We start from the raw sequence: 15,950 nt of genomic DNA, 5'->3' as shown, positions 1-15,950 counted from the left end.
TGTTAGCCAGATTGAAAATTCACTGGAGAACTCCACACAGCTGCTCAGCGCACTCCTTCTGGAGCTTGGGGTTCACACCATCCAGTAGTAATTCTTTGTTATGTCTGAGTTTCCACAGAGCCCTTCACATCTGCTCAGTAGTGAAGGTCAGTCCATGATGACTGTGGAATTGGTGTAAGTAGGGGGCTGCGGAGGAGAGGTTTGGGATAATAGAAGATAATTGTTCATTGTAAATTGTTTTTTGGGTAGGCTCGGAAATTGAAGGATTGCTGGACAGTATGACTCGAAGGGCCAAAATAGGCTATTCCTCACTGTATCGCAGTAAAATAAAAAATGAAGTTAGAACAACAGAATGCAGAATAAAGTGTGACAGTCACAGAGAAAGAGCAGTGCAGGTAGACATTAAGGGGAAAGATCATAACGAGGTAGATTGTGAGCTCAAGAATCTACCTCATTTTGCTAGGGAATCATTCAATAGTCTGAAAACAGCAGGGAAATGCTGTCCTTGAGCCTGGTTGTACCTGCTTTCAGGGTTTTGTAGATTCTGCCCTCTGAGAGAGGAGAGAAGAGACATTGTCTCAGGTGGATGAGTCCTTGATTATTCTGGCTGCTTACCAAAGTAATCCAGAGCTAAAACAGAATGCTGGATGGCTCAGGTGAGACAAATGCTTCTTTGAACCTCTTCCACCCTGGTTAACATCATTCGGTATTGATGACGTGGCCTCCTTGACATTGGTGAAGCCAAGCATAGATTAGACCAGTGGTGGAGAACCATTTTGAGAGAGTGTGTCCAAATTGGCAAGAATCATCTAAAGAAATTCTGCTGTGCAGCAGGGTAAGTTTGAGGAGGAATGATCATTAATTAATGCATTAGTGACAATAATCATGAACATTTTTAAAGGAAAAAGAATGTGTCCTCTTTATTTATGTGTATTTATTCAGTAATTATTAATAAAAGTCTAACAAAGAGAGATTGAAATAAATGAGGCATTTTAGAAAAACTCTTCAAAAATGTACTAATATTCATCTTTAAAAAGATATGTGAAAAATAACTTCATTTTAAATAATAATGATTTTGTAACCATTTGTCATGCAAATACTGATGGGTATACCAGGTCTGCTGTCATGAGATCTGCTGGCCTTTGTGGCTTGCCAGAGAGCGTTAGGCTTCTGCCTTTCTGTAACACCTATATTTACTAATTCTTGTTTTAAATAGAGTCGTTCAGCCCTTGTGCTTTCTGTTTAATCTTGTTCAGTTAATTGTGACTGGGACGGGTTTTCCGCATTTTGTGGTTATTTACAGCGGTCTCCTGAATACCATTCAACACGGGGTCCTTGTGTTGAGAATGACTTGTCTTGCGGTGTCGCTGGATTGTGCCTCCGATGTTCTATGGAATTCCTACCTATAACCTCTTGCTTTTGTCTCTGAATGTGAATCTGCCATTTCTGCACACCAGAGTTGAGTCTTTTCCAGCACTCACCATGACATAAGGACCCCGTAATCAATGGACCCATCAGATGTTCAAGAGCGGCTTGGACATCGGTCACCCGGAGACAAGGGTGGCCTCCTTTCTGAGTTTATGATTTCCATGATGGAAAAATAACCTTGAAACTGCAAAACCACAGTGGCAAGATGAAAGCTTGGGAAACTCAGGGCTGGGCTTCTTGAAGAGTGGTGACAGGAGATGATTAGTTCTGATTCAGTGACTTCACCTGGCACTGTGTATTGGTCCACTTACTGCAGTGTTTCTTATCTCTGGGGACTGTATAAAAAGAGAGCATTCAGTGGGACTTGGACGTAATACTTTGAGGTCTCAGCGACAGGATTGAGTAGGAGGTGTGTTGCAGTGGGAGGGGCCTGGACACACCCAGTGACTTTTTTAATACTTGCTCTGTTCTGTCCACTAAACAGAGTTTGTACTTCCAGAAGATTTTACACACACACACAATGAATGAAAAAAGGTACTGGAATTCTGGTAATATGCATCTCATGATTAAATTTTATTCAACGTTGTTACGAACTATTTATAGATATATCCCACAGGGTAGAACAATAGGCTGTGTGATGTTCAGCTCACATTTACATCAAATAGATTTCACTCCATGAGAAAGGTTCTGGAGTGAATCACTGGAAACCACAGCTGAAGAGGAAAATCAGGAAAGAAGAGAGGAAAAGAGAGGAATCTGAGAAGAGGCATAATTACATGATGTCAATATTTGCATATCCAGTCCAGATCCAAAATTCGTAGATTGGTCCTTTAAAATCCCATCCTGGCTGGGCGTTTATTTCAGTTCTCCCTCTTTTTGCATTTTCCTTTCAGTAAAACCCCAGCATTCAATAGGGTGTCTTCACCTTCAGGATTCTGAAAGTCACTCCCTGGTCTTTGATACTGACGGGTCAGATGAAAAATCAGATGGCTTAAGTCAACCTGCAAATACGAACTTGGATGGACCTTCAATGGGAATATTCAGGGGCAAGTTAGACGGCCTTAGCCAATCCCACTCGGTTGTTTCCTCTGTCGAAGATGGAGTAATACTCTCTAATGAAGACATCTCCCAGAATCCAGAGGTTTCCACCAGTGCCGCTAAATCCACTGTCGCAGCTATTGTAACTGAGCTGGAAGGAAATGGAGAGCAATTAACACCAGGTCAAGTGTCCACTCAATAAATGATCATTATAACATGTGTCATTAATCTCTGCAAAGTTAATGAATGTATCCCTTGAAATTCTCATCCCCCATATGTCTGATGAATCCCGTACCTTCAGTGTGTAGGCTGAGGCAGGAAGAGTGAAGTCATATCCATTGATGGTGAAGATCACATCAGGCATATTGCCAATGTTGTTGCAATTGATGGAGTACTGTGAAAGAAGAGCAACAACATTTAGACCATAAGACATAGGAGCAGAACTCAGCCATTCGACCCATCGAGTCCTCTCTACCATTTGACCATAGCTAACTTATATTCCCTCTCAACCCCATTCTTCTGCCTTCCCCTTAATCAAGAAACTACCTACTCTGCTTAAATATACCCACAGCCATCTTTGGCAATGACTTCCACTGATTCAACACACTCTGGCTACAGAAATTCCTCTTCTTAACGGTTGTAAAAGGACATTCTTCTATTCTGAGGCTGTGTCCTCTGGTCCTAGACTCTCTCAATATTGAAAACATCCTCTCCATACCTTTTTATTAAAACTTACTGCATTGGGTGTTCATTTTGTGGCCTCATCTACACCAGAGAAAGCAGAGGCAGATAGGGTAGCCACTTTGCAAAGCACTTAATTCTGCCTACAGGGATGAACCTAAGTTCCTGGATAGTTGTTATTTTAAATTTCCATCCCATTCCTACTCTGACTTTCTTTTCCCTGAGCTTATGTTGGTAAGCTGACATCATCTAATAATTAGGTTTGTTACAGTCCTCAGAAATCATCGGTGAAGTTAGTCATTTCTGATAGACAGACTTTCCAGAAATGGCCACTTTTGATGGAAAGTCATCGGTGTGAATCACTACTTGATTTCCCCATCACTCAAAATGCTGGGGGAACTCAACCGGTCAGGCAGAGTCTGTGGAGAGGAATAAACAGTTAATATTTCAGGCAAAGACCCTTCATCAGGATTTTCAGCATCTCTTTTCTTTATTTCTCTCTCCACAGGTGCTGCCTGACCCACTGACTATTTCCATGGTTTAATGCTTTTACTACTAATAGACAAAGGTTGAATATACAGTGATGATAAAACACAATAAGTTATTTTGAAATAATAGTGCTAATCTAAATGTTAAGCAGGAAAAGAATTGTGGTTTGTGCATCTTTACTGAATTTCTTTTGAATGAAGCGTTTTCAAAATATGAAGAAACGTAACCATGAACTCAATGTTTACAGGTACACCTCGCCCCTCACCACCACTCAGGGCCCAAAACAATGCTTCCAGGTGAGGCAACACTTCATTTCATTTGTGAGCCTGTCTGGGTCATCTACTGCATCTGCTGCTCCCAGTGTGGTCTCCTGTATATCAGTGAGACCTGACATAGCTTGGGAGACAGTTTCGCCGAGTACCTCACATCATCCACCATGAAAAACAAGGACTTCCAGGGGCCTCCTATTTTAATTCCACTCCCCAATCACATTCCGACATGTCAATCGATGGCCTCCTCTTCTGTTGCGATAAGGCCACAATCAGTTGGAGGAGCAATATTTTATATTCCATCTGGGCAGCCTCCAACCTGATGGCATGAACACTGGTTTCTCGCACTTCCGGAAATTGCCCCACCTACCCACCACTCCTTCACCATTCCTCATTCCCGTTTCCCTCCTTCACCTGATCTCCTTGACTGCCCATCACCTCCCGGTGGTGTTCCTTCCCCTTCACCCTTTTCAATGGTCTCCAGCCCTTTATCTCTTTCTCCAATCAACTTCCTATCTCTTTATTTCACCCCTCTCCCCCCAACTTCACCTATCACCTACTGCCTTCTACTTCTTCTTTCTCTCACCCCCACCTTCTTACTCTGACTTCTCTTTCTTTCCAGTCCTGATGAAGGGACTCGCTATGAAACATTGACTGGTTATTCTTTTCTATAGAAGCTGCCTGGCCTGTTGAGTTCCTCCAGCGTTTTCTGATTGTTACATTGTGAATGGAGATGTTAATCCCAGCCATTTCTAACAGAATGCATTCTTTCCGCAAATCCTGCTGCCTGCACGACATATAATTTCATTAACTCAATGTGCTGACTGCATAATGCATTAACAGCTGCCATCTGAGTATACACCACTGGTCAGTCAGCCCCTACCTGGCCATAATAATTTGGAGTTGCTCCGATGCTTTGCTGAATATTGCCGATGTAATTTCCGCCAACAGCGATAAGAGAAGTTCCAGTATCAACGATGGCAGGGCAACCTTGAGCGCAAGCTACAATCTCGCCGTTGACTGTCACTCTGAGTAAAAAAAATCATCGTTTTTGCCAAAAATGCTCATTTGGATTTATTGCCGAAATCAGAGTCAAATTAAATTTATCATCAATGTACATATATGTCACCATGTGCTGTACTACCCTGAGATTCAATGACAGACAAATAAGGAAACTCAATAGATATTATGAAAACTATCAATAAAACAAGACTGACAAACGACCAATGTGCAAAAACGACAAATTGTTCCCATTACAATAAAGAAAACTGAGAATATGAGTTGTAGAGTCCTTGATGGTGATTCTGTAATTGTAGAATCGGTTCAGAATTGAGTCCAGAATTCAAGAAAATAATTTGGAAGATCTGGCCTTCAAGCTGAAATATTCATTATATCTGGTTTGACTGGACTTGGAGTAATGTGATCAGTTCTGATTGCCTCATTATAAGAAGGATGAGGAAGTTTTAGAAAGTGTGCAGAGGAGATTTACCAGGGTGCTGCCAGGATTAGAGAGCATATCTCATAAGGTAAGTTGACTGAGCTAGGGATTTTCTCTTTGGACCAAAGGCGGATGAGAGATGACTTGTGAGATGTAAGGAGAAGAGAAGGGGTGAGACGGGAACCAGAACAGGTAATGGATAAAGAGAGAAGGGGGAATGTGGAAAAATTATCGGAAGTTAGAAAAATCAATATTCAGGTAGGCAGATTGGAGGTTGGCCAGATCAGGTGTTGCTCCTCCATCTTGACTGTAGCCTCATCATGACTGTAACAATTGCTTTCTCCTATAAATTCTAACTATATAACTGGTTCAACTCACTGAAAGTAAATCTTCAACGGCTGATCTGTGAGAGAATACCTCAGATGGAGATACCACTTACCTCTCGACCTCAATCTGCCAGTAGGCCTCATGGGTAACAGGGAGCCAGTAGATTGGGCCGGTGTAGTGCCTTGAGTCAATTCCACCAAACAGGACTTCACTTCCAGACTCACCATTTGTCCTGGAAAACAACATTAAGTAAGAATATCTCAGATTTCAACACTCAAAAGACATTCAGATATTGATTAGTAAGTTGTAGGCATGATGTGCTGTCACCAGCAGTGTGGTGACACTCGTAGGCTGTCACCAACACATCCCTAAAACAAACAGCAAGTTTCAATATACATGAAACTAATAAAGCTCATCTTTCAATCTTTCAAGGAATAATTTCATGAATATTGCAAGAAAAACCTGCATTTGTAGAGTTAGAGTCTCACAGCATGGAAAAGGGGCCTTCAGTCTAACTCATCCATGCTCACCATTTACACCAATCCCACCTGCCCCGTTTGTTCCATGTCTTCCTAAACCTTTCCTATCCACGTATTCAAGTCATTCTAGACCTTAAGTGAGCTGTGCAAGCTGAAGTAAAAATAAAACTCTGAGAATGATGGGCATCTTTATCAGACTGGAGATCAAAATATCTTCAAGTTCCAGTTCAATTAATGTCATCAGCACTGACCTGACATGTTGCACCTGACCGGGTAAATTTCATCTGCTTTTAAGTTTTCAACATTATCGTTATTTTGTATTCATGATTTAATTCCTAGAATCCCATTGAACTACAATAAATAACCAGAATCATCAGAAGAAGAAGCAATGATGGTACCAAGCAAATTAACAAGCGACATGACAGATTCTCCAGTAGTGAAGGAAGTTGTCACTACGTGCTAACCTTGTCAAGTAGACAGAAAAGAGTGGCTGCGAAACCAGATGCTGAGACATTATGTTGTCGAAGACTGTAGTGGCTCCTTCTGCCGCAAGTGATGGATAGCCCAAGCCCAAAATACCATCGAAATTACAGTAGGTAAAGAAACTGCCGGGTTCAGTCATACTTAATCCAAACTCTTGTCCATTGACCACAAGATCAGAAAGCTGGTGAGACAGGTTTAAAGAGAAATTAATCAGATAGTTCTCCCGTCAGGCTGCACATGGGCACAGCTCGTGGAGCTGCTGCCTCACAATGCCAGTGACCCAGGTTCAATCCCGGCCTCTGGTATTCCCCGCATGACGTTTGCAGATCGGCCCCTGTGTTCAGGTGGGTTCATTCTGGGTGATCGGATTTTCTCCCATTTCCCAAAGACATGCTGATTGATTGGTTAATTGGTTACTGTCAATTATCCTAGTGGTAGAATCTGGAGGGTGCTGATAAGACTAAAAGATGATTCATGTTGGACGAATACGTGTTCAGCATGGTTTGGGCCCAAAATTCGACTGTACCCTTTTCCCTAGATGCTGCCTGGCCTGCTGAGTTCCCCCAGCATTTTGTGTGTGTAACTTTTTATTCTGTTATTTTGTACTACTTATTTCTAATTAACATTAATAAACATATATAAACTTAGAGTAACACAGTTCTTTCTCTCTAGGTTTATTCATCATGTATTTCATTGCACTACCTCTGTAAACTGAACAATTTTCACAATGTATGCCGGTGATATTAAATCTGATTCTGCTATGACGTGAAATTTGTTAACTTTCTGTTAGCAGTACAATGGAATAGATAATAATAGAGAAGAAACTACAGATTATAGTAAATGTGTATGAGTTAAATTAAATAACTAGTGCAAAAAAATAGTATTAATGCAAATTAGTGAGGTTGTCTTCATGGGTTCAACGTCCATTCAAAAGTCAGATGGCAGGTGAGGGGAAGATGCTGTATTGAAGTATGATACCAGCCTAATCATCGCAGATAATGACGCTCGGAAGGAAGATTTAATCTGAATGTGGGGAAAATTACAAAGAGTAGATCAAGGTAGGCAGAGACTTAAATGGTTGTTCATGCACCAAGTAGCCTGTGTCCATGCTGTAAAGACTTGTGGTGAAAATCATGATTGGACCTAACTTCCTAAGCATAGTTGCAACAATTGTGTGATATCCAGTGGCAGGGGCCCAGATCTCCAACTCCACAGAGGTCAAAGGTGGCCTGTCCTGGGGAGAGAGGGCTGTGTGTTTGTGGGTGTGTGGGTAGGAAGGTGGTGGCGGCGGGGAGGAACGGAGCTTCTTTCACTGTTGTTGTATGTTCTGTTCAGATTGTCAAGCTCTGTGTTTCTGTGGGTCTCCTATGTTGGCACAGGAATACATGCCCCCAGTTCATCCTTGGGTACGTTCATTTGTGAACACAAACAAACCATTTCAAAACATAATTACGATATACATGAATCCAAATCTGAATATTTACAAATATACCATTCCATATCCACTTATCAGTTTCATTCCCTGAGATTCACTTTCTTGTACACATTCAGAGTAGAACAAAGATTTAACGGAAAAAAACTGCACACAAAGATGGGCAAACAAGCAATGTGAAAATGAGGACAAGAAAAGCAATGCCAAAAAATAACAATAAATAAATACATCAAAATAATATTGAGAATGTTTATCAGTTAGGATCTCTAAGTTTTGGAATACAGGTATTAGTGTGGTTTGAGTTATAAGGGTGAAGAGTTCACTTACTCTCAGAGTATCATATCCCAGAATACCGGTCATACTTCCTGTCCCATACTGGATGGACAGATACTGATAATCTGTGTGGAAGGTTGAGGACTGGGATGGGTTGAATCTGTTGTGCTTCACTGCAAAGAAACATCCATTTCATCAACGAAACAAAAAGTTTCAATATATCACCCTGCGCCAAACAAGCTCCTGCCAATAGTTTCCTAAATCTTGTCAAAACACACCAAGCATCGCAAGGCTGGCAGACTCCGAGATTTCTCCTTGAGCGAAGTTGCAAACGTTCCACCCCTCACCAGACCAGTGCCCCGGTTTCCACCCACCTTCCAAAGACATGAGGGCGACTAAGTTGTGGTCATGCTACACCGGTGGCAGAAGCAAGTCAACACTTTGCAGGCTGCCCGCTGCACGTCTTTGGAAGCGACACATTTTAACCTTTGTTTCAATGGTGCGACATTCACGTGACATATAATATACACTGAGTCCCAGCAACATGCATAGAGTTGAAGGTGATGTGTTAACAAGGATAGAAGATCGGTTAACTAATAGAAAGCAGAGAGTTGGGATACAGGGGTGTTACTCTGGTCAGTAATCAGTGGAGAGTGGTGTGCCACAGCGGTCGGGACTGGGCCCGTAAATGTTCATGATCTACATTAATGATCTGGAAGAGGGGACCGACTGTAGTGTATCCAAGTTAGCTAATGATAATAAATTGAGTAGAAAGACAAATTGTGCAGAAGATGTGGAGAGCCTGCAAGAAGATATAGTTTGGTTAGGTAAGTGGGCAAAGGTCAGGCAGATGGAATACAATGTTGGTAAATGTGAGCTCATCCACTTTAGAAGGGAAAATGAAAGAGCAGATTATTATTTAAATGGTAAAACAATGCAGCATACTGTTTTGCAGAGGGATTTGGGAGTGCTTGTGCATGAATCACAAAAGGTTGGTTTGCAGGTGCAGCAGGCTGTCAGGAAGGCAAATGCAATGTTGGCCTTCATTGCCAGAGGGATTGAATTTAAGAGCAGGGAGGTTATGCTGCAACTGTGCAGGGAACTGGTGAGGCTCCACCTGGACTACTGCGTGCAGTTCGAGTCTTCGTACTTGAGGAAGGGTAGACTGGCTTTGGAGGCTGTGAAGAAGAGGCTCACCAGGTTGATTCCAGAGATGAAGGAGTTAGACTATGAGGAGAGATTGAGTTGCCCGGGATTGTACTTGCTGGAATTCATAAGAATGAGAGGAGATCTTATAGAAACACATAAAATTATGGAAGAGATAGATATGATAGAGGATGGAAAGTTGTTTCCACTGGTAGGTGATACTGGAAACAGCCTCAAAGTTCCGGGGTGTAGATTTAAGACGGAGATGAGGAGGAACTGCTTTACCCAGAGGGTGGTGAATCTGTGCAATTCTCTGCCCAAAGAAGCAGTGGAGGCAACCTCAGTAAATAATTTGAAGGCATGGTTGGATAGATTTTTGAATATTAGGGGAATTAAGAGTTATGAGGAAAAGGTAGGTAGGTGGAGATGAGTCCATGGCCAAATCAGCCATGATCTTATTGAATAACGGAGAAGATTCAATGGGCCAGATGACCTACTGCTGCTCATATTTCTTACGTTCTTATGGGATATGTGAGAGCTTCAATGTATTTGAGAGCAAGGGAACATGTTCTTACCGCATGGTGTCTGGTCGCAGTAGACTGACGGGACCCAGAGGTTGGATGAGCCAGTATCAAAGACGACTGTGAAGCTCTGTGGGGGGTTACCGAGGCTGATGGCTCCATAGTATGACAGCTGTCGGCAAAAACAAAATCTCCTTGGTTAGTCTGATTTAGTGTGATTGCCTTCATGATGACTGGAGAGGAAAGGGGACAAGACAGAAGTAAGAGAGTGGGAGGAGAGTCTGGAGTACAGACTAGCAGGTGATACATACGTCCAGCTGAGAGGGAAGGATGGTGGGTGGGTGAATGAGCGGGGATGAAGTGAGAAACTGGGAGGTGATAGGTGGAATTTTACTAATCGTAAAACAATTCACCATGTTAGCAATTGACCACTTCTGATCACACCACCCTTTTCCCAGCAGGAACCGGCGTTGGGTTCCTCTTGTCCTCACCCTCCACCTGACTAGCCTCTGCATACAATGGATCCTACCCCATCATTTCTATCAGCCTCCACAGGATCCCACCACTGGACTCATCTCCCCACCACTGCTCCCCCTATCAGCATTCTGAAGGGACTATTCCTTCTGCACCTCTCTGTTTTTCCCTTCAAATAGGAACTAGCTATAAAAACAATAGAAATATTACAGCATTTTCATTACGAAGGTCAAGAGACCCTTCACCCAACGTTTCGGCTCATAGCAGTCAAGGATTACTTACATCCATGTAGTTGGTCATTGGCTCCAGTGATGCCAAAGTTCCAATGGAACAAGCACCTTTGAACTTTGTGCAGGGATCATAGGGATGATTCTTGAGGTAATCTGCCAACAATCCCTTCTCCCGAAGAATATCTCGGGCAGATTTTCCTTTATATAAAGGAACTCTGTAAAGTGGGAAATGGGTTAGGAATGTCATCATCTATTATTGCTCCTTGGGGAGAAGATTTAACTGCTACAACTGTTAAGTTTTGGTTAAACTGTTCCTACCTGGTCAGGGCAGCATCAGAGAGCTGGATGCATACGAAGGCGAGGAGTAACCACTTCATGTTGAATCGATTGGATTCCTTTCAGAATCTGACATTGGGCTTGTGAGCCCTAATACTTATACTCAAGGAATCATTGTCACGTGGACACAGAGACAATCATTCCATATGAAAAGTAAATATTCTGGTACTCGTGATCAGTTTATCTCTGATAAAATACATTCTATTAAAGACACCCTTCAATGTAGAAGTTGATAACAAAGTACTTTAAGTGCTGTGAAATTAAAGATAAGTCTTATCATAGATAACACAATCTGAAATTAGGTTCAAAACTGTTTTATCAAATGACTGAGACGTAAACAGTCCTTCCAGGTGAGGTAGCCCTTTACTTGTGAACCCACCAGTGTCATTTATTGTATCTGGTTTTCCCATTGAGGCCTCCTCTACATCAGTCACCTATCTACTGGAAAGATATCAGGAAGATTGAAAGAGGACAGAGAAAATTTACAAGTATATTGCTGAGATTTGAGGACCTGAGGTAGAGGGAAAGGTTGCATTGACATGGACTTCATTCCCTGCAGCAAAGGAGAATGTGAGGAAATTTGATAGATGTGTACAAAATGTTGATGGGTGTGGATATTGTCAATGGAAACAGGCTTCTTCTGTTGAGGTTGGTTAAGACAAGAGGTACAGGTAATAGGTTAAGGGTGAAAGATGAAATATTTAAGAAAAATTTGAGAAGAGACCACCATGACTCCGAGGGTGGTGAGACTGTGGAATGGGCTGTCAATCGAAGTGGTGAACTCGAGTTTGATTGCAACATTTAAGAGAAGTTTGGATAAGTACATGGATGAGGAGGATCATGGTCCAGGTGAGAGTCGATGACACGAGCAGTTCAGCCTGGCCTAGATGGGCAGAAGTACCTGTGTCTGACCTTGCGGGAATGGAACCCGCTCTAAGGGCCTCACAAACAGCCGCTTATTAATATCCCCAAGGACACGGCCTGGAAGACGAGCGTGCTTACAGGGTTCCGGGCATTTCATGGCTCTGGAGACATGCTGATTCCAGGCCGGTGCCATAAATTGAAGCATCGCGGGAGAACGCGGAACATCGGGAGCAGCGGGATGGCTACCAGGGGTTGTGTGCTCAGGGAGCTACAGCTTTTTGCTGCCAAATCTCCGGGCGCAGAGCTCAGAAAAAGCGAAGCAACAGACTGTTAACATCGTAAAGCAGTGAGTTGTTTGTTATGTCTCCTGTCTCACTGTGAAATGGGACACCCCTTTTTCCCTTATTAAGAAGAGTGAGAGCCTGTGGTATGTCAAATTATCGGGTGAACGAGTAGTCTTTGGGGTACTGCAAGTCTGTGTCTTTATTGATGCTTTGCTGCATGCTTGAGTGCTCGGTGGGCGGTGTTGATGCATTTTTGCTGGTGGGGGTGGGAGGCTGGATGTTGCCTTGTTGCTGCTTGTGCAGGGGAGGGGGAGTTGCGGGGGGAGCTTTGGGGCTCTAAGTTTTAACTGTCAATCATTCCTTGGGGCACTCCTCTGCTTTTGTGGATGTCTGCAAAGAAAATAAATTTCAGGATCAATGTATCGAATACATTTCTCTGACATTAAATGCACTTATTGAAACCTGTTGTAGTGTTCTGTAACTCTGACTCCAAACCCATCCTATTGCTGTACTTGTCTAATTGTCCCTCCCTCCACCACTACTTCTGGCAGCTCATTCCATGTACCCACCACACTCCATGGGGGAAAATATTGCCCCTCAGGTGCCCTTTAAATCTTTCCCATCTCACCTTAAACCTTTACCTTTTATTTTTAGACCATGAAAAAGACTGTGACCTTCACTTTATGTACTCAGCTCGTGATTTTATAAACCTTGAGAAGGTCACCTCTCAGCCTCCTTCACTCCAGGGAAAACAGACACAACCTGTCCAGTCTCACGAACCAACAACGAAACAAAAAGAACGGTAGCAGGATCATCAACCCCTAAATACCTACTCCCCCCACGCAGAAATGGACAAAAATGGACCAGTCACATCAACCTCCAAATCTCCCTCTCCACACACAAAGAATGAGAAACATCAGGCAAAAAACACAGAATATAAAATACTGTAAGACTGACCAACAATCTATAGTCCAAGTCCAAATCCAAAATGCAGAAAACCTGGGTAAACCAGCGGCTGTTCTTTCCCTCTCTGATAGCAGAGTGATCCCACCAGTGTTCAAAAGGCAGCATCCCTTCTCTGACAGCGGACAATCCCACCAGCGATCAAAAGCCTGGCAGTGGGTGTTCACCTTCCGTTTTCAATCGATATTTCACCCTCTCTCCTTATTTTAATCAGTGAACAATGGAAGCTTTAATCCACAAAATGGAGCCGAACATCGGCTTGAGGCCCATGCTGCAGTCTTCCCGCCACGATCCTCTCAGAGACTACAGAGCATGAAAACACCCTGACGATTTCCAAAATGGAAATCACAGGCTCAAACAGTCTCAGAATCACATTCAAGACAAAAAACAAACATAAAAGAAGTGAAATATATGGTTTCATAATCTATCCACAGTCATGAGTCTAACTGTCATCGATACTATGGATACTGAACTTTTTACTGTTGGACTTCGGCCACATTCCACCGAGATACAACACTGGGCCTGTGTTCCTGCCTGTGGCCATCGAACTTGCAGCTCCTCCTGTGGAGGGTCAGACACACTGAGCCAATAGACTGGTCCTGGACTTAATTTCCATCTGGCATAGTTTGCATTTTGTTGTTTGATTGTTTGTGGTTTTTGTATTGCTATATTTATGCTCTATTCTTGGTTGGTGCGGCTGTAACGAAATCCAATTTCCCTCAGCATCAATAAAGTATATCTATCTATCTATCTATCTATCTATACTACGGTAGGAAAAGTCATAAGTCCGATTGTCATTGACACCACACTACAGTCATGAGTCTGATTGTCATCGACACTATAGTGTGAAGAGCCATGAGTCCGATGTCATCGATAGTACTCTACGAGGAGTCATGAGTCTGATTGTCCTTGACACTACAGTACGAACAGTCTTGAGTCTGATTGTCAACAACACCTCAGTACGAGGAGTTATGAGTCCGACTGTCATGGGCACTGCAGTACGAACAGACATGAGTCCGACTGTCATACACACTTGTCTTGAGTCCGATTGTCACAGACACCACAGCACAGAAACAGGCCCTTCATCCAATCCAGCCCATGCCAGTCTAGTCTTCTGTCTGATTCCAGCTCCTGCACCCACATCAATGCCCTCCGGAACCCACACATCCATATACCTATCCTAACCTCTTAAAAACTCACTCTTAACAATTTAAGAACACCTTCTTCCTCTTCACCATCAGATGTCTGAACAGTCTATAAACCCATGAATGGCAAAGCACAGGAACATTCTCTTCAGCCTTCAATGTTCCCTTGGGGCTCATTCCAAGCATCTAACACTCTCCATGTAAAAAACTTGCCCCACGCATCTGCTATAAACTTACGCTCTCTCAACTGAACTGCATGACCTCTGGAATTAGATAATTCAACACTGGGAATTGAATTGACTTTATTACGCACATCCTTCATATACATGAGGAGTAAAAATCTTTACAGTAGGTCTCTGTCTAAATGTGCAATAAGCAATTTATATAAATTTATAATAAATAGTATGGACAACAAATATATCATGGAAATACAGTTGTATCAGCATGGAAGAAGCCGTCCCAGAGCCTGTTGGTCCTGGCTTTTACGCTGCGGTACCGCTTCCCGGATGGTAGCAGCTGGAACAGTTTGTGGTTAGAGCGACTCAGGTCCCCAATGACTCTTTGGGCCCTTCATACATACCTGTCCTGAATAGTGGGAAGTTCCCATCTACAGATGCGCTGGGCTGTCCACACCACTCTCTGCAGAGTCCTGCGATTGAAGGAAGTACAGTTCCCATACCAGGCAGGGATGCAGCCAATCAAGATGCTCTCAATTGTGCCCCTGGAGAAAGTTCTTTGGATTTGGAGGCCCATACCAAATTTCTTCAACTGAAAGAGGCACTGTTGTGTCTTTTTCACCACACAGCCGGTATGTACAGACCATGTGAGATCCTTGGAGATGTGTATGTCGAGGACCTTAAATCTGTTCACCCTCTCAACTCCAGATCCATTGATGTCAATAGCGACTAGACTGTCTCCATACCTCCTGTAGTCCATAACCAGCTCCTTCCTTTTTGTGAGATTGAGCGAGAGGTTGTCTTCTTGACATGATTGTGTCAGGGTGATGATTTCTTCTCTGTAGGAAGCCTCATTATTATTTGAGATTAGGCCAATCAGTGCAGTATCGTCAGCAAATTTAATTGGCAGATTGGAGCGGTGAGTGACGACACACTCGCCAGCTATCTATCCCTCTCATACTCTCAGAGGCCTTTTTATCAGCTACACCCATGCACATGCTCATTAATGCCAATCATGTAGCTGCCACTCAATGCATAAAAGCATGCAGACATGGTCAAGAGGTTCAGCTGTTCTTCAGACCAAAACTCAGAATGGAGAAGTAAAGTATTCGGACTGTGTTGGTCACTGACACAAACAATGCATTTCACAGTATGTTTCAATGTTTCCATGTACTGTCTTTGGGACATTTAAAACTGATCCGTCTCTTCAAAAACTCAGTGAAATTAACCAAGACCTTCAGAAGTACAGGATGAAACATGGAACAGGACAAATAATTTCAAGCTTTTTTATAATAGTTTCAAGGGTATTCATATCTGGGGAATTGTTCAATCAAATGGATAATAATCAGATTTGGAAACATATTAAAAATGCTCTGTCAAGAAAAGAGAATCAGTAATAAGTGCCTATTATTGACTATTAATTGATAAGGTGAGCAATTAAACATGACTTCTATTGATAAAATTAACCTCTTGT

General features: G+C 42.7%; 1 protein-coding gene across 1 annotated transcript; it reads right to left on the bottom strand.

Annotated features, from left to right (window-relative positions):
- Positions 1 to 2,479: 2,479 nt before the first annotated feature.
- On the bottom strand, positions 2,480 to 11,085 carry LOC134355900 (pepsin A-like). Its single transcript, XM_063066427.1, has 9 exons — positions 11,027 to 11,085; positions 10,761 to 10,923; positions 10,059 to 10,176; positions 8,392 to 8,510; positions 6,614 to 6,813; positions 5,783 to 5,902; positions 4,789 to 4,933; positions 2,762 to 2,860; positions 2,480 to 2,617 (listed from the first exon to the last, which is right to left on the bottom strand). The coding sequence occupies exons 1-9, from the start codon at positions 11,083 to 11,085 to the stop codon at positions 2,480 to 2,482; spliced, it is 1,161 nt and encodes a 386-aa protein (XP_062922497.1).
- Positions 11,086 to 15,950: the final 4,865 nt, after the last annotated feature.

The sequence above is a fragment of the Mobula hypostoma genome, chromosome 13 (assembly GCF_963921235.1).
Source record: "Mobula hypostoma chromosome 13, sMobHyp1.1, whole genome shotgun sequence".
NCBI classification, from domain to species: Eukaryota; Metazoa; Chordata; class Chondrichthyes; order Myliobatiformes; family Myliobatidae; genus Mobula; species Mobula hypostoma.
This window is presented reverse-complemented; position numbering and strand designations above follow the sequence as displayed.